General features: G+C 40.7%; 2 protein-coding genes and 1 non-coding gene across 5 annotated transcripts in view; 2 read left to right on the top strand and 1 right to left on the bottom strand.

Moving 5' to 3' along the window:
- The window catches only part of Pigc (phosphatidylinositol glycan anchor biosynthesis class C), a 9,540-nt gene extending 7,085 nt beyond the window's left edge, over window positions 1-2,455 (bottom strand). Inside the window, exon 1 of the mRNA XM_023710363.1 lies at window positions 2,084-2,455. The gene's annotated coding sequence lies outside the window, so the exon portion shown is untranslated. The remainder of the gene's footprint in view (window positions 1-2,083) is intronic.
- CUNH1orf105 (chromosome unknown C1orf105 homolog) overlaps window positions 1-23,468 on the top strand; it is a 37,580-nt gene extending 14,112 nt beyond the window's left edge. For 2 of the 3 annotated variants that reach the window (XM_023710366.1, XM_004626910.2), the window contains exons 4-7: window positions 7,084-7,158; window positions 16,090-16,157; window positions 19,952-20,019; window positions 23,053-23,468. In XM_023710366.1, the coding sequence (XP_023566134.1) occupies window positions 7,084-7,158; window positions 16,090-16,157; window positions 19,952-20,019; window positions 23,053-23,198 (357 nt within the window). In that variant the 3' untranslated portion in view covers window positions 23,199-23,468. The remainder of the gene's footprint in view (window positions 1-7,083; window positions 7,159-16,089; window positions 16,158-19,951; window positions 20,020-23,052) is intronic. The other variant, XM_023710367.1, reaches the window with a different exon arrangement.
- Window positions 9,891-9,993, top strand: LOC111815524. Its single transcript, XR_002820207.1, has one exon. It is a non-coding gene; the product is annotated as a U6 spliceosomal RNA (small nuclear RNA).
- Window positions 23,469-25,076: the final 1,608 nt, after the last annotated feature.

Raw genomic sequence — 25,076 nt, 5'->3', positions numbered from 1 at the left:
GGAGGAGGAGGAGGAGGAGAAGAAGAAGAAGAAGAAGAAGAAGAAGAAGAAGAAGAAGAAGAAGAAGAAGAAGAAGAAGAAGAAGAAGAAGAAGAAGCTAATAAGGTTAGAATCGTCAGAAAAGGACAACTAAGCATTACGTGTGGAGGAATTGGTCCCAAGCCCTTTGGTGAAGGGCTGTTCATAACTAAATTATTCCTAGCTTCTGGCATTTCCAACAACTTCCCTCGTATCAGTTACTTATGTTTCCCATCGGCACATCCCTACACCTGTGGAATTTTACATCAGAAATTCTTTCCTGTCTAACTCACAGAAACCAGCCACAATGGGCTGTTGAGTAAGGTGCGATGCTCTGTGTGCACAAAAGTTTCCAAGACCCTAACGACGCTTCTGCAGCCAGCACCTCGCTGAGGTTGGCAGGGTGACACTTGAAATATAAGCTCTTCCTTTACCTGGAAAATTCCAGGGCCCTCAGGGGACTGTTTTGAGTACTGCCCAACACATTACCTTGACATCTGGCCCAGTGTCCAACATCTATGAAGAGCTCAGTAAATGTGCGTTGGAGCCCTGCTGCTGGTCCAGCGGTGCTTACTGGCCCTCTCTGTTCACTTTAATACAAATCTGAGGAGTAATTCACCCTCAGCCTACACAAATGAGGGGGCAGATGGCACAGGGACATCAGAGAGACAAAGTACTTATAACGGCAGGTGGGAAGGAAGGTCCCAGGTTGCAGATGGATGAGCAGAGATAGACTAAGCGAAAGATTCAGAGGCCCCCGGAAGCCAGCAGCAGTGGACAATGCCTCGGGCTGTCAATGCTGGAGTGTGAGAGTCCAAGCTGTGCTTAAAGATCATCTATTAATCCACCTCAGGCAAGCAAGGAGGTAAGTGTGGCCACCACGACCTGCCCAAGTGCAGGGAACAATGAGAGGGGCGGATTGGCTTCGCATTTCTGCAGATCAGCAAGAAGCTTCATAGCTGGTCTCCAGACTTGCTGTTTAGACAGGCTGCCAACCACCTACTTGTCCATGTTTGCTCCAGGTCTCCATGGAGAAACCAAGGAACTAAGACAGCAGACACAAAGTGGGCTGGGGCAGGGCCTGAGGGAAGAAATAATGATGGCCAGGGGAGAAGAGGCCAGCTCTCAGTGATGGCAAGTGTGCTACAGAGGAGCACCCCAACTGCAACCTGACACCCACCTACTTATCGCGAAGGGCCCAAACTGCAATTGGAGCTGAATACTGAGGTTTTGGTTTAGAAAAAGCTACTCATACAGTAGCATCTTTTGTCTTAAAAACTATTAACACAAGTGCCATAGGTTCGCCACCACAGCTGACTGAATTTAGTGTTTAATGACTGTAATATTCATGGATGGCCACTAGGTGGCAGTCAAGAGCGAGAGCTGCGTGGCCAATAAACACCTGTTAAAAATGCGTTGCTCCTGCTGTCAGGGAACATGGGTCCCTCACCCCGGCCCTCACCCTTGTCCTGTGGGGACTGACTTTGCACTGGCTTGTGTATGAGAAAGGCTTGCCCTTGCTGAGTGGAGAGGCAGCTAAGAAACCTGGGGTCTTTGTTCTCCTGGCACATCAGGTAGGCAGGTCAGGTCCAGCTCTTGCCTGCCACAGAGACCTCTTCCACTGTGAAGCTGACCCCCACAGTCTGCTGCAAGCACAAGGTCCTGCACGTGTGGGCTGTGAGGCAAACGCGCGCTCAGCCCAGCCCGCAGCTGCTCCTGTCCACAAAGAAACTCCGCTGTGTCTCACGGTCGTGGAATGCACCGTGGACACTCTCCCTTCCTGCTCTAAATCAGGGCCTGGGCCCTGTGTACAACGGCGCAAAGGTCCAGCCACCTGGCTCCCTTTCCCTTCACCGTCACGGAGCAAAGGGCAGAACCTGGAACAACACAGCCCAGGTGGCGTTCTTCCTGGCACCAGGAGCACGTGTGCCTGGAACCCCATTTCCAAAGGGACCGGTGGGGGGCAGGGGGTGGGGGCAAAGGGAAACAAAGAAAGTACAGATAACAAAGAAGAAAAGTTTTAAATGAAACCATCAAAGCAAAGTTTAAAATGTTTGTCATTTACCTGGCAGGGGCTTTTTCATTAAGCACAGCGTTCACGTGTCATTTCCACTTACTGACCTGTAACTTCTCCAGCTGCCAATAAAATGGGACGGTGCAGCCTAATCGTTAGGCAGTTGTGCCAAGAGGTGACGCAACGGAACCATCCGCAGCAAGGCAGCAGCAGGAGTGCACGACTGCCCCAGGACCCGAAGCTCCTTTGCCCCCTCGCTGGGGTCGGGCGGGCATGAGCTAGTCAAAGCTGCTCCACGTCAGTGTTTGCTGGTCCAGTGTAATGAGGCGGAGTGAAGATGAGAACGCGGTGCTGTCAGCAGCCCTTTGGCCCAAAGTCCTGGCTGAAAAGATTGCACTGTAGCAGCGGGCGGCTGGGCAAACCTTAGGATGGTGGCTTCCAATTTCCTTGTGTTTTTCTTATTTGTCTCTCATGGACCCTAAATTTTGAAAGCTCATGACTATCAAGAAAACTACCCCATAGACTCCTAAAGCCTTTTCCTCTTGATATTGATTAAACATACATAACTGCAAGTACAATTTTTAAAAAATAACACCATTGACCTGAACTAGCAATGGTAATAAAAACTTTAATAAGTTTAATAAGTCTGGAGATGTATAGATGTCTACTATTTTGAGCAAGTTTAACTTATTTCCTAGTGAATAGTAAGAGCAGTTTTGAAGCTATATTCAGCTCCATTCTTCATAAAAATATCTGTCTTTTCAGGTAGAAGGAAAATCTAGAATCATCATATGTTTTTGTGCATATGGAAAATATTTTTGGCCACTACCTTTTAGATGCTAAGGCATATAGGAATAACTATAACTTCATGAATTCTAACAGTCATGTTTTCCCTGAAGTTACCTTTGAGCCTTTTTCTGAAACACTCTCCAGCCAACTGAACTAACTGGATGAGTTATTGGACAGATCTCTTAACCTTCCTGGTTCACAGTTTCCTCTTTGGATTAATGAGAAGAATTAAAGCAGGCAGTTAATGAGTCCTCTCTCAGTTAAGTCAACGTAGAAGGGAGAAAAAGAAACACAAATATGAAAGGGCAGAGGCAGAGGCAAATGTGTTGGTGCTCCACAAATCATGCTGATGATGCCTATTTTTAAAATCACCATCTGGTGCTTACATATTCAGTTTTTGTTATGTGAACAGGTGAGGGAGAGAAAAGGAGATGAGAAAGAGGAGAGGGGAAGAGAAGAGAGGGGAGGAGAGGAGGACAGGGGGAAGAAGAGGAGAGGAGGGAACAAGAGGAGAGGAGAGGAGAAGGGGGGTAAAGAGGGGAAGGGGTGGAGAGGGGAGGGCAGGAGAGGAGAGTTTCTTTATCGAGAATGTAGGGAGGCTATGGACTTGGGCCGTGAGCCAGCCCTTATGAGCCTCAGAAGATAAATTCCTAAGGTGTTTCCGGTTATGAACTATAAAGAGCAGACTTTGACTTTTGTGGAGAGGCTGGAATCTACATCAGACCTCAAGTATATTATAAACAGGTTGCGGTCTGCCTCTTGTCCCAAGTGCTATCTGCTGTCCTGAGCACAGCTGCTTGGGAAGTGGGAGCCCCATTCGCATGGCAGCACTCCTGACTGCAGAGATAACATAACCCGGGCTTGCCTGTGAACCCGGCCCACTCACTGTCCCTTCCTGCTACTGCGACTAAGCTGGATTATGGGAACGTGGAGGGAGGAGGGAATGGTACAGAGGGAAAAGACCTTTCCCACAAGGGTGAGAAAGAAGCCAGGCAGAATAGAGGAAATGATCTGCAGAATGTGGAATCTCAAGTTGTTTTCATCCACTGCGGACCTGCCTGTGGCAGCTGGCTCCTCAGCTCCCCTCCAAATAAAGACACATGGAGTAGCCCTCCTTGGAAGCCCGATGTTCACTGGCAGTCTGAGGACACAACAAAGACTGGAGTGCACTCCGCGTGAAAAGAGTGCACAGGATTAGAAGGTCTTCCTCTGTCATTTTGGCCGCAGACGTGCTCAGTAGGGAAGGGAAGCCCAGAAAGTATATGGTATTGGCCAAAGGTCACTCAGCTTGCTTGTAGAATCAGGTCTGCAGAGCCCTTTGGATCTCAGCCTGGGCTCTTCCCAGCACCCTGGGAGGAATAGATCTGTTGCATCACAACCCCAATACCCTGAAATGTTTATCTGGAGGCAGTGTTGTAACCATGGCCTTCGCCAACATAAGCATTTGTCAGATGTGAATGTATATTCTGTATTGATACCTGTTCATTTAAAATCCCTACAATAGTTTATTCATTCAACCAACATTTATTGAATGAATGAATCTGAGCATCTGAACATTTTTTGGTTAGTGTTTATTGTTCCAGTTAAATAACACAGAATACAGACGAGAAAATTTTGCTCTGTAAGACATGGTTCTTGATCTGAGATAACTCTCAGCATAATAGGGGAAAGAAATTATGTAGTGAGAGAGGGAGAGGAGAAGCAAATGTAAAGCTGATAAAGTCAGACAGGCCCCGATACATGGTAGGAACAGCAGGAGAGAAACCTCTTTTTTTTTTTTTTCAGAAAGTAACACTACATGATTGCTTAAAAGATGAGGAATTAACAAGAACAGGCTGTGCGATACAGAAAATATCTTTTAGGTTGGAACCTAAAAGGACAGAAGTCACCCTAAAAGGACAGAAGTCACACCTAAAAGGACAGAAGTCACCCTAGCTGTGGGACTCCATAGTCACGTCTACAATTGTCACTACTTAGCAAGATCTTGCTACATACCCTGGAGATCTTATAAATATAGTTGTTGTTTGGTTTGCAATTCATTCTGTGATTCCAAACCCTGGAGTCCAGCAGAAATCTCAGGCTGAAAACAGAAGCCCAGATACAGTGAAAGATTTAATTTCACTGGAGGATAATATGTAGTATATTTGTAACACTACTAAGAACAAAGCTACGTAAAGATTTGATCACACATAACCTTTCCAAAGGCAGTTGTTCCTCATCCTTTCAGATTAGGTCTAAATGCCATTTCTAACAACCCCTTCCTCCTTCCTCCAACCAAAAGTACCCTCTCTCTCCTTTCTAAGAGCTCGGACATGTTGCTGCTTCTGTGATACCCAGTGTATACAACTTTGGATGGCACTTTTGGTGAGGTATCTAAGTCTCAGATCTTAGAAATGTGAGAGATGGAGGGAGAAACCTGGGCAGTGTTGGATATCACCCCAGGATATCCAGAAAGGCACAGGAGAAAGTTGAACTGAAGTCCATTCAGACAGATATTTCCTCTCTCTCACCCACCTCTCACCCTATTTTGCCTACCACACAGCCTGGCTCTTCCAACTCAACCTTAGTTCCCAGAAGCCGATTGCTTGGTTGTTATTTCCTGCTGTTGTGCAGGGTTTCTCGGCCCTCTAATGCCCTCTACTCTCCTTGTTCATCCCCCACACACTTACTTAACCATTACCTTTCCTTTTATTTAATATCTCTCAGATTCTTTCCCTTCAGCTCTGCCCCCAAATAAGCTCAACAACTTGCTTCAGTTTCCCTGTGATCTGAAAACATCTCTTTCCTAGTACCTTTGACACCAGCATACTTCTTGGTATACAGGCTGCTGGGTGTTGAGCAGCTTGAGGTGGGCAGCTGGGGCTCCTTTATCTTAGTGTAACTAAGAAAAGGCAACTGAGCAGATTTGCCTTCTTCTCTTGTCTTCCTTCGGGCCAGAAACTTGGCCTTATGCCTCTGTGAGGCACTGTCACAGCACCCTCCACATGGTGGCCTCACAATAAATGTTTGTTGTTAAATGAATGAATCTAGTCATTCAAACTCATACTTTAACATACCAACCCACAAGGCTACAATACTGGGCTGATTCTTTTTACATGCCCCATAAAGTGAAGCATATTTTAAATATTTATCAAAAGAATCCAACATCGTCAATAGTCCCCAAGTCCTAAGTGCCACCAGTCTCTCACAGGACCAAACTGCTTGCAGTCAGTACGGCAGATGTCACCTTTGGACAGTACCCCAGCACTGATGCTGCTGAGATATTTTCCTCCTTATTCTGTTTCTCACACCTTCCAGGACAGCTGGAATGGGCCAGGGTGCATGTCTATTGCTAAGCTAACAAGCCAGTCAACCAGAAGAAGTCCTGTTCGGGTGGTTGTCATTGGCTCACCGCTGTGGCCTTCCTTGTCCCTATTTTCTATGCTTTCTATGAATTTCTCATAACTCTAATGTCATTAGGCATGAAGAATGGTAAGAGAAGATCTCCAAATGTAATCCTAACCTGAAATCCCTGCTTACTGCATAACCAAACCTTTGCCAAGGTGGAAGGGAGAGCTTTGTGCTCCAGGAGTAAATGCCCCAAAGTCTTTTCCCTCACACTTTTTCAGAGATGATGTGAAAAGGAAAGAGACAAACTGTCTCTGCTCTCCTCCACTGGTCATTCCTGGCCATCCTGAGACAGCCTCTCCTCCGGGGCCGAGGATGTGGACTCGAGATGCTTGTGTCAGCTCCAGGCCTGCTGTGGCTTGCATGCAAGGCTCTCAGGAGGAGCAGACGGGCCAAGTATTGGTGGAGCACGGAAGCTTGGGAGCTGGTGTGGAGTCAGAGTTACAGGGAATGGAGGCCTGCGGAAGAGAAGTTTTTATTCCTTCTTAGGCCCTCGGTGGTCCTCAACCGGCCCAGTCAGTGGACATTTGATGTACAAAGGGAGCGATGCGCCACCTATGGGAGAGTGCAGTTCCTCCACCGCGGTGCGCGCCAGCTCCCAGCCCTAGCTCCGTCCCCGGTGCAGCTGTCCTGGTATCTGTGCACCATGCAAGCGCCCCCTGAACTATTAGCTTATCTGTGTTCCACTAAGCCCTGCTAAATCTTCCACAGCAAATCTCGAGCTCCAACAACCACCCTGCAGGGGGATGAGGTCACGGCTTCATGGAAGGAAGGAGAACCGTTATCTGTTCCACGTGCACTACTTCTCCACTCCTTTGCTGCGCCAGGTGCCTCAGCATTTCCTCACCTGTCTCTATTTCTCTCTTTCCCCCCAGACTGGAAGGAACCAGACTGACTCGGGGTTGCTCAGAAACAAGTGGCTGTGTGCCTCATGTCGAGAAGAAAAAATGGTAGGCGAAGGGTGAGAGAAGGGAGCCTGTGTCCCCCGGGGCCCAGCACTCCTCTTCCTCCATGGAGTCCTATGGAGAGAGACTGTAATACCTGCCCTTCACACACGCTCTTGCTGTGAGCTGCAGATGGGAAATGGTAGGTCCTGCAGACAGCATCAGCTCAGACACCATGTGACAAACCTGCCCCATTTCAACAAGCCACAGGTGGGCCACAGTGGCAGGCCACAGGGAAGGAGATGAGGTAAACCATTTTCTTTGGCCTTCTACATTACTACACTCTTGTAAAAAGGTTCTTGAGGTAATGGAGCCACGTCTCTTCATTTTACATCTCCCCAGCGTATACACACACACACACACACACACACACACACACACACACAGACATACACATACACACACACACACACGCATCACAAGTTCTCTTCTACCATTACAGTTGGGAAACACTCCACTTGATCTTTGGGCTCATCACTAATTCAGTCAGCATCTCAGAAGATAAACTGGGAAGAGATTTGATAGTAGGTTCTATCTAGCGAGGGTCTGAGCAGGCATGGCCATCCGGGGAGTGGTGAGGAAACAGTGGTAAGAAAAGGGAGAAGGGCACCAGGCGTGTGGAAGGAACAAACACAAGGCTCTGCCACTCTCAGAGTTGCCAAAAAAGAGGCCTGTTTCAGGGAGGATGTTGTACCAGGTCACAGTTAAGGCTTTTGTTAATGTAAGGATTAGGGTCAGCATTGGATAGCTGTTAGGCTCCGGGTAGACACAGGCTTGCTTAAGCATGATCTGAGTATGCAGTTAAGTTTAGAGTAGGGGTGGAGTCAATCTCTTCAAGTCTGGTGTGTTGTGATTCTCCTTTGACCTGGGGAGGAAGTAGGGATAAATATGTGATGAAATGAAGGGAAAGAGATGGAGGAAAAACAAAAGGTACAGAGTTTCCTTTTCTGGGTTCATGGCAAAATGCTTCAGGCTAACAGCAGAGGGAAGAGAGCTGCAATTTTGTAGAATTCTTGTGTGGGAATTAGAATTTTAACTGAAGCTACCAGCAATGATGCACCTAATGGTGCAATCTGTGTTCGTTTTCCACTCATTTAGGATCACGGAGTTTAATCTTATAACCAACTGGGATTCCTCATAGTTCTATTCCTGGAATCCCAGGGAGAATGTGCTGGCCCTAGGGTTGAGCTGGCCTGGCCTGTTGGCACACTTGGGAGTTGAACAGCTGTCCTCTTTCTCAAAACCACTTCTTTGGCTTTTGCCCTTGCAGAGAATTTGACAGGAAAGAAACAATACACTGTGGTTTTCCCACTTTTGTAGCTTTTAAAAAGAAGGTATTCAAACACAAAGCACCCAGGAACTTCCTCTACTGCTGTCAGAAGCTGGTGTGAAACCACAGTCAGTTAGGAAACAGCAGGACATGCTCTTGCCACATAGAGAAGGACTTTGACATCTTTGATGCCCTCCTGGGGAGCTAATGTCATCACTGTGACGCCCCTCATCTCTCAGCAGTGAGGTGGATATGAGGACTGAAAAAATCTCCTAGGAATGGAAGGGCATTTCTTCAATATAATTGGAGGTATCTATGAAAATTGCATAGCTAACATCATACTCCCCTGTGAAAGAATAATTCCTTCTAAGATAAAGTGCAAGAGAAAAACATTTGTAATTTCCATTTGCATTCAAAAGTGTATTGTGTATTCTAGCTGGGATATTTAAAACAAGCAAAAGAAATAAAATACATAAACATTAAGAAGGCAAAAGTAAATCTCTGTCTATGCCAGTGACAGGATCTCATATATGGAACATCCTGGGGAATACACACACACACACACACACACACACACACACAAAGAAAGAAAAAAACACCCACCACCAACAATTACAATTAGAGCTAATAAACAAACAAAGCAGAATTTCAGGACACAAAGGTCAATATTTAATATGCAAACATTAATTTATTAACTATACACTGACAACAACACAAAAGAAAATAAGCCCATTTTTAATATTATCAAAAATAGCTAGGGAAAGAATAGGAATAAAGTTAGCAAGAGAAAACTACAAGATCTGACCTATATCCCAAAAACTATAAAACATCATAGAAAGAGATTTTAAAGGGAAGAAGAAAGAAGCAAGACGTGTTAACCCCCCCCCCGCAAAAAAAAAAACAACAAAAAAAAACCCCTAAAACTCTGCTTCCAAAAGAACATAATGGAACTTAGAAAAACAGGGGTATACAGATGAATGTCCATTTTGTATCTGTGTATTCAAAGTGGTTAGGATAGATATATAGTTACATTCTCTTAGTGAATAGAATGATTTGTTCTAATGGTGTTTGTAAATAGGATCTCAAGTCCGCATCTTGTACAGCAATTAACCACTAAGAAGAATATATGCAGTGTGTTAGTTATTGAAACTGTACTGCCGATTTGATTTGAAACTGTCTCATTGCTATCTGTTTATCTATAAAATTTTGAAAAAAAAGAACAATGATTCTCTAGCAATAGAATTTAAAAAGATATATTGTGCTCACTTCAGTAGCATATATACTAAAAAAAAAGAGGCTATTTTGATTAAATGCCTGACAGAGAAGCTAAAAGAATGAGTATAAGGAAGCTGAGACTCAAGAGAGTACTCATTGTTAATTGAAATTAGGAAAACAATGAAATATCCAGCAAAGACAGATACCCTGAAAAATAACCAAAGAGAAATCCTAGGAATAAAGAGCTCACTACTTGCTTTGGCAGCACATATATCAAAACTGAAACAGTACAGAGAAGATTGGGATGGCCCTTGCACAAGGATGACACACAAATTCATGAAGACTTCCATATTTAAAGAAAGAAAATAAAAAGACATTAAGATAAGAAAGGAAGGAAAGCACGAAGAAAAGCAATGCAATAAGTCAACTTTTAAAAATATAGTTGAAAATCCTCAACAACAGACTGGATCAAGAGGAATAAAGAATATCTGAATTTAAGTAAAGATCTTGGGGCTGGGGAGATGGCTCAGTAAAATAAGTGCTTGCCTGGCAAGTGCACAGGCCTGAGTTCAACCCCTGGTTCCACCAAAATAAATAAATAAATAAATAAATAAATAAATAAATAAATAAATAAAATATTTGGAAGTAGCCTCGTCAGTTAAAGAAAAGGAAGAAGAGGAACAGGAAGAGGAGAAAGAGGAGAAAAAGAATAAATACATGCCCTGAGAACATTGGGGCATGATTAAATGCACAAAGATTCACATTTTCAGAGAACCTAGAGGGAAAAAAGGAGACATAGAAAATCTACGCAGTGAAGCAGCACCTGAAACTATTCCCAATCTTGAAATATGTATTTCTAGTAGGATTCCAAATAGACATGCCCAGAAGAGATGACTCACCATGGTGTACCGTAGTCAAACCATCAAATGCACAAGATAAAGACAGAACTCTGAAAACTGCAAGAGAAAAGCATCAGCAAATATTTAAGGGAAACCCCAATAGACTAACAGCACATTTGAGTAGAAATCCTGTAGGCTAGGAAGGAATGGGATTAAATATAACAAATTCTGAAAGAAAATAGCAGGGCTTGGGGAGATAGCTCAGTAGAATAAGTGCTTGCCTGGCAAGCACAGGGTCCTGAGTTCAATCCCTGGTACCGCAATAGATAGATGGATAGATAGATAGATAGATAGATAGATAGATAGATAGATAAATAAATAAATAAATAAAATAACTATCAAAATCCAATACTCAACAAAGCTATCCTTCAGCAACAGAAGAAAAATAAAGACTTCAAGTCAAGCAAAAACAGAGAATCCGTCCCCACTAGACTAGCTTAACAAAGGTTGCTTTATGGAGTCCTACCTATAGTCAAAGGCAAACGACAACCACCATCATGAAAGCACATGTATGTATAAAATACACGGAAAGAGCAGACACACCAAAGAAAACTAAAAAGAAATCAAACCTTATCAACACGATAAACCACAAAGATAGACAATAAGGAAGAAATAATGGAACAAAAGATATTCAAAATACACAAATACTTTTATAAGATAACATAGGGCCAGGGATATAGCTCAGTGGCAAGATGCCAGGTCCTAAGTTCAATTGCTGGTTCCATTAAAAAAAAAAAGTGTAAAGATGACAGGACTGTGATTGTTAACTGTGATGTGTTGACTTAACGTGAATAAGAACTGCTTAGCAAATCGGACCCGCACGTGTAAACGTCATATGAGCGCTCTAGTGTAAAGACCTGAAAGAATAAATAAAATCTCAAAGGTATAATAGATACTGTGAAAGGCAAAAAATCTATTCAAAGGGCAGGAACCACTAGGACAAGGGAAAGCAGAAAAGAAAGAAGGAAGGGAAAGTGATGTACTTATGTATACATACAGGATAGCTTGGATAATTGTACTGCTGATTTTTGATGGTCTATTGAAAAGAGCTTTTAATGCTTAACTTTCTCTTTCCCTTTTAATTTTTATAACTTTTTGATCAATTTTGCATTCTTTTATCTGGCAATATGAACGACTAATTTGAAGGCAATAATATGCAATATAACAATCATTGCTGAATTCTGATTATTTTGTTTGGTGAAATTCTGTATTTTTTCTAGTTTTCTTTTAATAGTCTTAATTTTTTTTTAATTTAAAAAGAACAACTGCCTAGCAGATTAGTTAGATGTGTCTGTGAATGCCTGACATATGGGCCAGCAAACTAAAGGGGAAAGACCCACCCCAGATGTAGATGCCACCAGCTGATAGGCTTGTCACTTAGATGGAGTAAAAGAGGAAAGAAGGAAGTCTCCACTGTGTTTTGGAAGAGCTCCAGTCTTCACCATTACCTTTGGACATTGGTCTCCAGTTCCTTCATTGCTCCAGCACAGACTTCAGCCTTCCAATGCAGGCTCTGCAGCCTTCTGACCAGGATTCATATTGGTGACTCTGTAGTCAACCTTTGACTGCTACTGGATCATCCAGCTCTTTAACATGAAGATACTCATTCTGGATTCTTTCACCTCTGCTTTGGCAGATAGCCACTGGGAGTCTTCTACTTCTGATCCCCTAAGCCTACCTAGTCCCTTGTTCTTATGGATTATGGTTTTTGGTTTTTTTTTTTTAAATGTATTTAGTACAGTGTCTGCAGGGTCTCACTATGTAGATCGGACTCATAGTGATTCTCCTGTTTTCGGCCTCCCAAGTGCTGGAATTACAGGCATGCACCAACACATCCAGTCTCAGTTGCTGTCTCAGCATGCCCCATGGACAGGGTCAGCATGACATGCCAGGGATTGAACCCCAGCCACTGCGCTCTGCCTAAGCAGGCACAGTAGTCTGCTGAGCTATTGGGCCAGACTTCCCTTGTTCTTACAATTCCCAGATTCATATACTTTATATTGAATCTGTTCCTCATGAGAACCTTAACCAATATGAAGAGTAAGTCCTTATTAATAATAATCTGGGGTGTAAATGGACTAAACTCCCCAACTAAAAGATATGGCCTGATTGAATAGAGACAAAAACAAGACTTAATGAAATGCTACCTCTAGAAAATTCACTTCATCAACAAAGACACACAGAGACTGAAAGCCAAAGGGTATTCCATGAGGGAATAGGAAGAGTTGTTCTTCTATCACTCAAAATAGACCTAAGGAAAAACAATTTAAAGGTGACAAAATCTTTAATGATAAAGAGATAAATTCAAGGAAAAGTCACAGCAGTTTGTAAACGTATATCCAATAATGCCAGAGCACCCAATTTTGCAAAACAAACATGATTAGATCTACAAATAGGGAAGGTCCAATGTAATAGTTGGAGATTTTACCACAAAAATTTTCAACAAAATACTAGCAACCCAAATCCAAGAGTATATCACGATCAAGTAGAATTTATCCCAGAGATTCAAGGATGGTTCAATATATGCAGGTCAATAAATATAATATATTTCATCAATACAATGTAAGACAAAAATATTATCCCAATGTATAGTATATATAGAAAAATAATTTAACAAAAATAAATATCCTTAAAAAAATAAATAAATATCCTTTTAAGATAGAAATTCCTGGATGAAATGAGTATAGGAGGAATATACCTCAACATAAAGATATATATATATATATATATATAGTGATATATATATATATATATATATATATATATATATATATATATATATATATATATATATATATCACAACCAACAACATTATGCATGGCAAAGCCTACAAGCTTTCTTCCAAGATCTGGAAAAGAAAAGGATGTCCACTCTCATCACTTGCTTTCAACATAATACTGGAAGTCTTAGCTAGAAAATTAGGCAACCTGAGGAAATAAAACACATGTGAATATGAGAGAAGGAAGTCAACTTCTCTCTGTTTACTGATGGTACAATTCAGTCTATAAAATCCAAAGAATCCACCAAAAGACTACTAGAATAACAAGCCAATTCAGTAAAACCAGGATACAAAATCAACATACAAAAATCAGAAACATTTTATACATTAATAATGAAAGTACTGAAAAAGAAATCATGAAAAGAATTTCATTTATGATAACTACCAAAAACCTTAAAAATAAATTTAACCAAGGGTGTGAACTTCTACAATGAAAATTACAAAACTCCAATGAAAAATTTAAAGATCACACATGCAAAATATGGAAAGATCTCATCTTTGGAATGGAAGAGGTACTGTTAATATGTCCATGCTACACAGAGAAATCTTCAGATTCAATGTAATACTCAACAAAATACTAATGACATGCAGAACTGGAAAAAATCTAAAATTCATTCATATGGAAACACAAAAGACCCCAAATAGCCAAATCAATTTTCAGCAAAAGTAAACAATATGAACATATATTTCACAACCAGACTTCAAAATATGCCACAAAACTCTAGTAATCAAAACAACACAGTACTGACATAAAAACAGATGCATAGACAAAAGAAAAGAATAGAGTGCCCCATGCACTTATGGTCAATTGATTCTTGGCCGATGTGCCAAATATATGCACTGCTGAAAAGATAGTGCATACTCTTCAATAATTGGTGCTGGGACACCTGGGTACTCAGGTTCAGAGAAGTGTAAATTGATCTCTATCTGTTATCCTGTAGAAAAATAAACTCAGAATATGTCAGAGATTTGAGTATAAGACATGAAACTATTAAGAGGAAACTTAGGGAAGATACCTCAAGACATCTGTATAGGCAGTGTTTCTTTTTATAGAGGACCCCAAAGACACAGGAAACAAAACCAGGAGTGGTTGAATTGCATTATATCAAACTGATAAACTTCTGTACAACAAAGTAAATAATGGAATAGACAGCCCACTGAAAGAAAATTTTTTATAAACTATGCATGGGACAGGGGTAAAGACTATGTCAGCTACTTTTAAAACCTCAATAGCAATAGCATGTAAGATTCCCTGTAGGACAGAAAGAAAAATAGTATATGTTACTAAGAATATTTTGGGGCCAGAGAGATAGCTCAGTGGCATAAGCACCTGCCTGGCAAGCACAAGGTCCTGAGTTCTATCCCTGGTAACAAAAAAAAGAAAGAAACAAACAAAAAAAGTTTTAACTGTTTAAGGAAAGGAAAATATTCTCCTGTTTTGATCATTACACACTATATGGATGTATTGAGTTATGACACTATATAAATTTATATAATTAAAAATAAATCTAATAAAGAAGGGGAATAAAAAACAAGCATTTACCACAATATACTTTGTCTCAGAAGCAAAGTGGTCATTGGCAACTTCGTTTTGATGTAACCCATACAGCCCACTTAAAGCATACAACACTATCAGCTAGAGTCAAGGGCTTTGGAACAGGGATTATGCTATCCAGAAAAATTTTCTGCATCTTTTCTTGAAGCAGCGCCAACTTCAGATGATATTTTGGAAAAGAGCAAAGTCATTTCTCTGTTATATTCTCTCCCCTGTTAGGTGTCTAGAAGCTTCTCTTAGGCTTTCAATCAGGCCTTTGCTGTCCTCAGTGACCCCAGATGCTCCTTGGTACCTATTTATCTTCTTTCCCTCCTCTGCCCTTCCCTCAGCTAAGTTAAAAGAAAAATCTAAAATAATATAGCAGATGATTGGCATTTGTGTGGATTTGATATTCAAGTTTTTGCTATTTTCAAGCACCTCTAGAGGTCCTTGATGCATTGTAATTTGAAATTTTATTGTGTCATAAATTTAAGTCCCAATTCACTTGGTTACAGTCACTCAGGGAGAGGCCAGCTGAACACCCACACCTACATCTTTGTGATTATTATTTGGCATGAGTGCAATCATTTCTGAGATACTGAAAAGCAATGCTTCTTAATGAAAAACACATTCAACATCTAGCTCTAGAAACAAATGTGGAAGGGGCCGATCTACACTGATTGTAGCCTTTATGAAGGGCAACTTGAAATTTTCAAGTGTGCTTCAAAGTGGGCTCACCTATTCACAAATTTATTTTTAAATGTCCTAAATAAGAGATTTGGGAGCTGGAAGTATAAAAAGAGACATGTGGCAGGCATCTCTCATTATGAAGCTGGAAGTCCGCTGGGAAAGCCAGACATTAAGCAAGAAAATACAATAAAATGTTTATGAGTCTCTAATAGCCCTGAGGACAGAGAACTGCAGTCCATGATCCAGTCATCTCTGAGAAGACAGTGGTTACCCTGAGACTTGAAAAATACATGGTGATCTAAACAGGGTTTGAAGGCCTACTAGTCTCAAGTTATCTAACCTCCAAATGTAATAATCAGAGAAGAAAAAATGATGCTTTTACATGATGGAAAGAGAGATACCCTTTGGGTTTTTTTTAATATGGCATAATAATGCAATGCATAGAAGACTTTAAGGTCAATACAACTCAAGTTTGCTAAGGTGGTGTATTATTTATTTACATCTGAATGTCATTATGGCCAGTGTTCTAAATGAGACTTTCTTCCTTAGGTACAACCAAGAACTATGACAATCCCAGATGATCTGAAACTATCCTTTAAAAATTTTATGAATCATAGGTAAGCTAGAGAGATAGGACCCTAACTCTGGCTATGTTTGCTTGGGGAGCAGGGTCATAGATTAAGAGGAGTTAGTAGGGTGTTGAAGGAACAGACTTCTTCATGGACTTCATTTTCAAAAAAGGTAGACTAAATAAAATTGTTTCACCTTTTCACCGAAACCCCTCTGCAAGCAGGCACAAGGGCTAGGGGTTCAATCCCTGGGCCCACTGTGCTGGCCCCACCCCCAGGGCATGCTGAGACAGCGATTGAGACTGGGTGTGGTGGTGTGTGCCTGTAATCTCAGCTCTTCGGAGGCTTTAAACAGGTGGGTCACTACAAGTCTGATCTAGTAGTGAGAACTTGAAAACCCTGTTGACCCTTCTCTAAAAAAAAAATACAAAAAAAAAAGTACTTTAAATAAAGCCCCCTGTGGAAAATAAAATCTATCTTTAAAAAAAAGTGTAAAGAATAAGATAGAAGGCTTTGAAAACTTGAATGATGACACATACAATTCACAAAATACAGCAGATTACAAATCATCTGTCCTGAATCCAAGACATCCTCTGCTACTTTTTAGTAACTGAAAGTCCTGTTACCTGTTTCTTTGGTTGTCATTGCTTGTTTATTAATAACACTAGGTACAACAGAAATAAAATCAGTCAGAATGCATTAGTTGGCTTTTCAAAGGATTTTTCTGTATTTAATTATCATGCAGAGGGATTTGACTTTCACTTTATTAAATAAACAAACAAACACAACAAACCAAACATGGACTCTGGGTAAAGCATCCGTGTATGTTACCTGCCTTGCCACAGATGTTTGGAACATAGACCAAAACAGTGACATGTGATGTAGGGACAATAGACAAATTTCTCCTTTGATGCAAAAAGAAATAATCAGAGGGCAAAAACTGACCTTGTTATAAACTTGTAATACTTAGAAGTAGATGTTCTGATTTCTTTTATTACTTTAGCTTCTTTGATACTGTGATATAAAGTCAGATGCTTTGAACCCATGTACCCAAAGTACCCAAGATCATGAAGGAAAGAGGTATTTGGGTTGTACACATGCTGTCATTAATAGCATCTACTTAGTTTTACTCTGGATTTTCAAAGAACTCTTACATGAGATCATGATAAAATTTCAACAAATATTCTTTCAAGAACTTTAAGTAGAAAGCTATGTAAAAGGATTTCTGAGTAAAAGTTAATTTTTGTGAAAGAGCCTTAGAAAATATTGCCCTATTTCATTTATCTTATAAGATTGGTACTTTAAATAAAGCCCCAAATCCTAGAATCATGAGTTGGGTTTTATTTTAAATAAATAGATTTTATATCTTTAAAACTAAGACCAAAAATTGAGCTATTCCTAAAACTGTCAACACTAACTAAAAAAATCATTTAGTTTTTTTTTCTGTCTTTTTTTCAGTACGATGAAGGAAATATACCACTCCTGTTTGAGATTTAAACTAGAATGGCTATAAGTGAGGGCCTTGGGCTATTTGTGGCTCATAAAATCTGTCCTCGTACTTTTTTAAAAAATAATTTTATTGTGAAATGAATAGCAATCAGTTTCAAAACTGATTAGTAGGACAGTTTCAATAATTAATACATTGCATATTGTTGCTTTCTTAGTGGTTATTCATAGTACAAGATGCAGATATGATATCCTGTCCAAACACTATTAGTACAAATCTTTCTATTCATTGAATTAAGTGAAAGTAGCTGTACATCTATACTAACTATTTTGAAAATACAGATAACAAAAAGGTCCTTCATTTGTATCCCCTTTTTTTTGTTTAGTTTTGTCAGAGATGGGTATTCCATTGTCATTTAAATATTGTAGGTGCATGAATTCAGCAACATATTCCAATATAGTCCAGTAGCCCATAATAGTAGTGGGTTATCCATGGGACTGACAATGTCAAAAGTTGTTGACTTGAGCCTTTTACAGCTCAGCATATTAATACTGTCCTCGTACTTTTAAATCTCATTGCTCATATAGGCAAATGGAATTGTCCTTATTGAAATAATAGCATTTTAAAAAATGTATTTAGTACAGGTTGTACAGGGTCTCACTACATAGATTGAACTCATAGTGATTCTCCTGTTTTCAGTCTTCCAGGCACTGGGATTACAGGCATGCACCACCAGGCCCAGTCTCAGTCCCCCGACAGTGCACCCTGGGGGTGGGGCCAGCACGGCAAGCTGAGAATCGAACCCTGGCCGCTGAGTTCTGCCTAAGCAGGCGTTTAGTGTGCTGCACTACTTGGCTGGCCCTTAATAATAGCTTTTTATTAATGATTTTTTTCTTTACAAGAAGTTTTGTACAATTTCATTTTTGTGCATCTTGGTATGATTTTATTTAAATGTCTTTGCAAAAGGTTCATTTTTCTTGGAAATGTGGTATTATAAGTTGAACTAAATTCAAAAATTTTAAATCTTTAAAAAAATGCTTGAAACTATTGTTTGAAGCAAGGTACAGTTCCCCTATGATAAATGCTATCACTATGTATATATAAAATGTATCAATAAAAAAATTCAAGGAAAAAAAATAAAATGTTAAAAAAATAATAATAGCTTTTTAAAATGACTTTATTATAGCCCTTGCAGGAATTAATATAATGCTTGTTGCATGTAAGAAGTAAAGGAAAGCAAGAGGGAAGAAAAGATGGAGGCATATATTCTTTGATTTAGAGTTGACAGATCTTAGGCTATGCAGTATTGAAAATATTACCTGTCTGTTTGCCAACCTTAATGCATGATTTTGCTTTATGTTTTTCTCAGTCTCCATGAATTGTCAAGTAATAATTGAATAAAACAAACTCTTTAAACTAGCCATGTTTTTGGTAGTGAAGCAAAAATAATTTTGGGAGATCTTCGTGGAAGTAGAAACCATAAAATGAATATGAGCCTTACATAGCCCACCAAAGTTTACTGAGTTGTCATTCTTAAATAATAAGCAATTTAGACCAATCTAGAAATGTTTGGGGGCCAGGGAGATAGCTCAGTGACTTAAGAGCCTGCCTGGCCAGTGCAAAGTCAATCCCTGGTACTGCAAAAATAAAATAAATAAATAAAAGTTTGGGCTCATAGACATTTTGGTTTGAGGGTCATCTCAATAGTCTTAGCCATCAGCAAAAATAGAATATGTTCAGAACATTTTCTGTAAAGTTGGTAGATTCTAATCAAAACATTGTTTGGAGGGCCAGCCAAATAGCTCAGAGGATTAAAGCGCTTGCTTAGGCAGACGCAAAGGCTGGGAGTTCGATCCCTGGGCCTGCCATGCTGGCCCGCCCCTGGGGGTGTGCTGAGATGGCAATTGAGACTGACCAGTAATTCCAGCACTTGGGAGACTATAAACAGGAGGATCACTATGAGTCCAATCTATGCAGTGAGACCCTATAGACCCTGTCCTAAAACACGAAAAAAAAAAAAAAACACACAAACAAAACTCATTGTTTGGATTTTTTTTTAAGGCTAGATTATTGACCTGAAAGAATTATTACTTTTTTCTGGAAATTGGAAGATTCTTTTCTTAATCTCTCATATTTCAAGACATACATGTTCTATAGTGGAAGAAAATATTTTTAAGGTGTCCATTGTATCAAGCGCTACCAATACAACTATCACTAAGTGAAAACACCTCAAGAATTCATAGCCTTTGGCCCAGCCAGCTCACACCGCTGCACAGTGGCCTGATCCCACACCTGAACACAGAGACCATCCATGTTTCAGAGCAGGTAAAGACACATTCCTTGTCACCAAGTCCTAGCCAATTGACTAAGGTATTTTCTTGCTTCTTCCAATCAGAATGATGAATCCTCGTCAGCCCAAAGCCCCGGCTATACCTAAACCTTCTAGTGATGACATCCTAACAGGTTTGTTTTCTGTTCAAGTACTTACAATGTTAGATATACTATGCCCAGGATTGTAGAATGGCAATGTTAATCCCTAAGATAATTTCTAAATTTCTGAATAAACTCCCATCTTCCATCCCTCTCTCTCATACATTGCCTTTTAATGTATGTGGTACCCTTTCTCCTTCCCTTGAGCCACACTTGCCCTTATCCATTCCTGTGTTTTTCCAGGCTCTATCTCCCAAGCCATATGGCTTTGACCAATAATTCACTTGCTGAAGGACTCCCATAGAGACGGGGCACAAACTTTTATCTGATGGTACTAGTCAAAGTGGAAAAGAAATTATATCACACATCCCTGGGATGGTTTCATGGAGGCCCTGAAAATTCTCTAAAATGCCTTAAGTTCCCTAAAATACCTGACTTTTTCCAACAATTGCCCAGTGGTACTCTATCATCATTTGTTTTTGACAGAAGAATCTTGATTTTTAGCCTTAAGTATTGACCTAAGTCATGTCCTTTAGAAAAACTAACAATAGGCCAGTAAAGGTGAGGGTGGGCCATTGTTTGAGCTGATCCAATGCAAGACCTTAGGGCAACCAAGGCTATTTTGTCATTTATTTGCTTCAAAATTAACTGAAGCTACATAAGGCTTTTCTCAAATTAAATATTTATAGTAAAAAAAATCAAGATCATGTTATATGACTAAGAAAGTGGAAGCTTTGGGGCTGGGAGATGGCTCAGTAGAATAAGCACTTCTCTGACAAGTGCAAGGGCCTTAGTTCAATCCCCAGTTCCACAAAAAAAAAAAAAAAAAAAAAAAAAAAAGGCTTTATCTTAGAAATTTGCAAAGGGTATAGAGACAGAATTTACATAGGAAATCATCTAGAAAGGAAACATGAGGATATATTGAGGGGACTGCAAAAGAGAGACTAGAGACTTAAGAAATCGCTGAGACTTGGGATATCCACTTTAGTGTAGTGAAAGGCAATCCCTGTGCATCAGTAAGGTATCTGAGAACACTGGCCAAGTTCGTGTAGCCAAAGTGAAAGCTAAGAGCCCCTACAGGACAAAAGCTCCACACTGCTTTTCCCTGGTCTGTCACAACTTCCTTTTCTCAAAGCCAAGACCATTTAGTTTCAGAGTTATCTGTGACAGTTGCACAGTCATTCTCAATTCTCCTTGGAATTGGATTTTTTCAAACCTATGATGCAAAGAAATGAAACACCACACACACACACACACACACACATACACACACACACACACACACACACACACACTTTTCTCTCAGCAAGAAAATTTATTTTCCTTATCCTAGAGAATAATATAACAAGATGCCTTTCACCAATGTATTAGCCCTGGAAATGTATTTCAATTAGTAATATCAAAGCAAGAGTCAGAGTTCATGGGATTAGGCAATTAGCTTCTTGAGCAGACTTAATTTTTGCCCAGACTCAAATCTAGGACAGCAATCTTGAGGGTGAAGCTCTAAGGAGAATGGCTGCAGAAATGTCTAGAGGCGTAAGCTTGGTAGATCTACTGCTGATTTTGGTTGTGACCTTTTTGAGCTGAGCTCTGTTGTTGTTGCACAACACTGTTGTTGTGCATAATCACTGCAACAGTAGAGTGCTAGTCTATTAGCAATGAGACCTGAGTTCAAATTCTAGTCCTGCTCTGTGGGCTGGGTCTCCATGTTTCTACTTATAAAAACCACAGTTTCATCTTCTCCCAGCGAGAGCTGGGCACTCAACACAAGCAACCTTTCCCTTTGACCAAACCAAGAACCTTGTGAGCACGTACCAGCCCTTCTCGTTTAGCCAACATAGACATGTCACACAGGCTGCAAGATGTGTTGCTGCCTGCTGAAGCTGCCAACCACCTGTGCTGTGTTCTGTGGTTCCTGTAAACAGGCTGCAGATACTAAGCATATAATGCCTCTCGGTAAATAGTGCTAATGATGAATTCATTCTGTTGGTTACATCAGTGAGTTCTAACACTTTCTGGATTCAACTAAAACATATAGATAGATAGATAGATAGATAGATAGATAGATCATTAAAGTCTTAATGGGAGCTAATTAAATGGAAAAATCTATTTTTATAAGTGATAGGGATTTCTTCTGGATTCGTTTATCCTTGCCTTGAGCCTAGGCTCGTAGTCTTGATGTTATTGGTACTGATGCTCACCACCTGATTTAGAGCTGCCTTCTGGCATTTGGTTGTCCTTCTGTTTAAGATGTGGTACACAGTGCACCGAGTTAGGCTTCTGGGGACCCAGATTCTAGTCCTTAGTCCATTTGGCCCTCTTACCCCAGGCCACTGTTTCCTCCTCATTATAGTAATAAGACAAACTCAGACCCTGGATGTTTGATCGAATGACATCTCTAGTTCTCATTAGGCTTGGTCAGGGCACTTGCTCTAGAAAGCTCAGGCCTCCAACTCCTTTAATTATTCAGTGGTTCCCAAGAGGAAAATGTTGTGTTACACGTTGACTAACCGTCTTCATGCAATGTGCCTCCTAGAAAAATTAAAAGGTAACTAAGCTTTTATAAGTCAAATCAGACTTGAAGAAGAGGTCAGAATGGTAAGGATTTTAAAAAGTCAAAAAATAAATTATTCACAGTGTGAAGGCTCCCTTTGAAATGCAAAATAGTTTTAGTTCCCTACTGTAGCTTTTATTTTTGTAAGATCATGTTGCTATCCCACCCCACCCCCAAAGGACAAAACTATATAGGGCCCTGAAAAGTCTGAGAGCTCTCTTTTCCCTTTGGCTGATATTACAACTCCAGATATGTTTCATACTCATTTTGAATTTAATCAGCAATGACTCCTTACATGTGGGTTTTATTTCTAAGTACTTCTTTGGTGGAACTTAAAAAAGGTTAAACATTATTGGGGACAAGAAAGTTCTATGACGAGACATTCTTCTGTGAATTTTTAATCTGTTTCAAGCAGTTGAGGAAATCTTTGGTGGCCCTTGGTTACTTTGAGTTTCCTTAAGAATGGAGTCTAAGCAGCCTTTATTCTTCTTCCTTCTTGCACTATTCTCCAGAGAGTATTCACTACAGGCTGCCTATTACGGGTCCCAGGACAGGCGTCTTCCACGGACTGCTGTCAGATGTCTACAAAACTCTTCAGGAGACTCAACACTCTTCCTTGCCCAGAAAGAAGCCCAAGGGCAAAGCAATAAAACAATGAGGGCTCAGCCTCTTGACACTGGTGTCTTCTCATCATTTTCTCTTAGCTCCAGATAGATGACTCAGTTTGCCTTCCTAAGAGTTGCTGCTATGGTAGCTCTTGTCACCTCCTCACTCCTTTCTCCTAAAGACAAAATACAATTTACATCATTATAAAGATTTATTGGCTACCATGGAATATGATGTTATCTCTCAGTTTATTTTCTTAAATATTTTATCCATATTATGATAAATTTCACATCCCTCTGTTTCTAAGACAGGGATTTTTCTACAGCAGTTACTTCATCACTTTCTGCAGTTTGGAGGGCCGGAGATGGCCTAAGAAGGATGAATTCATCCTATCATGAATAAAGCAGTTAATGAGAGGTTGCCCTTCCATTCCTATTTCTGTCAGTTAACTCTGATATATGACAAAGTGCTATGCTGTGAAGCAAGAACTGTAGAATGGGAGGCCAGGGAGATGGCTCAGTAGAATAAGCACTTGCCTGGCATGCGCAACAGCCTGAGTTCAATCCCTGGTTCTGCCCCCCACCCCCAAAAAACAAACAAAAAACAAAAACCCTGCAGAATGGCACATGGTTAGTTGTCATAGTCCCTGATTCCTGAAATTATGCCTTGCCTTGCCTCCTCCCTTCACGTCCTCCTGAGTTCAACAGATTTCCAAGAAGTTGCAAATCTCCAACAGTAGAAGAATTCTAGGAAAAAGAGCACGGGCCTTGTTTCTATAAATTTATAAACAAAATCCTTAAGAGTCACAGCTAAGTTAGAAACTAGAGATAGGTGAAGCCAAACTAACCCCAGAGAAAAATAAAATAAGCATCCCATTTCAACCACACTCCACTCTAAGGCTTCTTAATTCCGTTACTGTTCCTGCTTCATACATCGGATATCAAGTCTCTAGGAGAAATGTAAGAGTTAGCTGCCTGGCATGAACTTGAGAGACCCTTAGAATAAAGATGAGCCCATGCCTAGGCTTGCAAAGCAGCAAGAACAAATAGGAACTGCATCCCTGAATTTGGGTCTGTGATGCCTCAAAGAGTTCATTTAGTAGGAGGATTCTGTCTTTAAGGAAGTTATTGTTTCTTTTGGAGAGGAGAGGAGAGGAGAGGAGAGGAGAGGAGAGGAGAAGAGTGGGGGAATGGAGGGGAGGGGAGGGGAGGGAGAAGAGGGGACAGAGAATGAGGCATAAGGTACAAACTGAGCCCTCAGAGATTGCAGGAATCACACTTTCCACATCACCAATGGTCCGGCTCAGTGCCCAGGGACAAAGAAGCACCTGTGAGGCCTTGTCAGGAGGGAAGGAGCCATCTTTACTCCCCAGGATGTGATCTCTCGTTCTTTGCAGTCTTTGGCAAGACATTGTTCTGGCCAATGAATTGCAGAACAGTGGACACTGGCAGGTCTGCTGCTCCAAGGAAAAATTGTTCCCAAGCTTCCTGGGATCATCTTCAACTTAGTCCTGCATAGGAGCAATCAACCAGTGGGGATGACTCATATCCAGAAAGTCGAAAGGCCCTTGCTTCCCAGATGCTCACCTTGAGGAAAAAATGCTTAAAGAGCAAGATATGCATAAAAGCAATGATAAAGAAATACTGGTAACATTAACTGGCTCAAGTGAGTGGAATTGAGTGTTCGGAGGACCAAAATTGAGAGAGACATGAGAATGTGCAAAGGACACCCACACTTGCTCTTAGAAATTTGAATCACTTGAAGGACTCTGAAAAGTAAAAGAAACAGGGTTGGAGAGATAGGTTGGCAGTCTAAGCGCCTTCCTGGCAAGCACAAGGACTTGAGTTCGATCCTTGGAACCACGAAAACACATACACACAGAGGGGGAGAGAGAGAGAGAGAGAGAGAGAGAGAGAGAGAGAGAGAGAGA

The sequence above is a fragment of the Octodon degus genome, unplaced genomic scaffold (genome assembly GCF_000260255.1).
Source record: "Octodon degus isolate 3935 unplaced genomic scaffold, OctDeg1.0 scaffold00017, whole genome shotgun sequence".
NCBI classification, from domain to species: Eukaryota; Metazoa; Chordata; class Mammalia; order Rodentia; family Octodontidae; genus Octodon; species Octodon degus.
The sequence above is the reverse complement of the archived record's forward strand: the minus strand, read 5'-3'. Positions and strand labels throughout refer to the sequence as shown.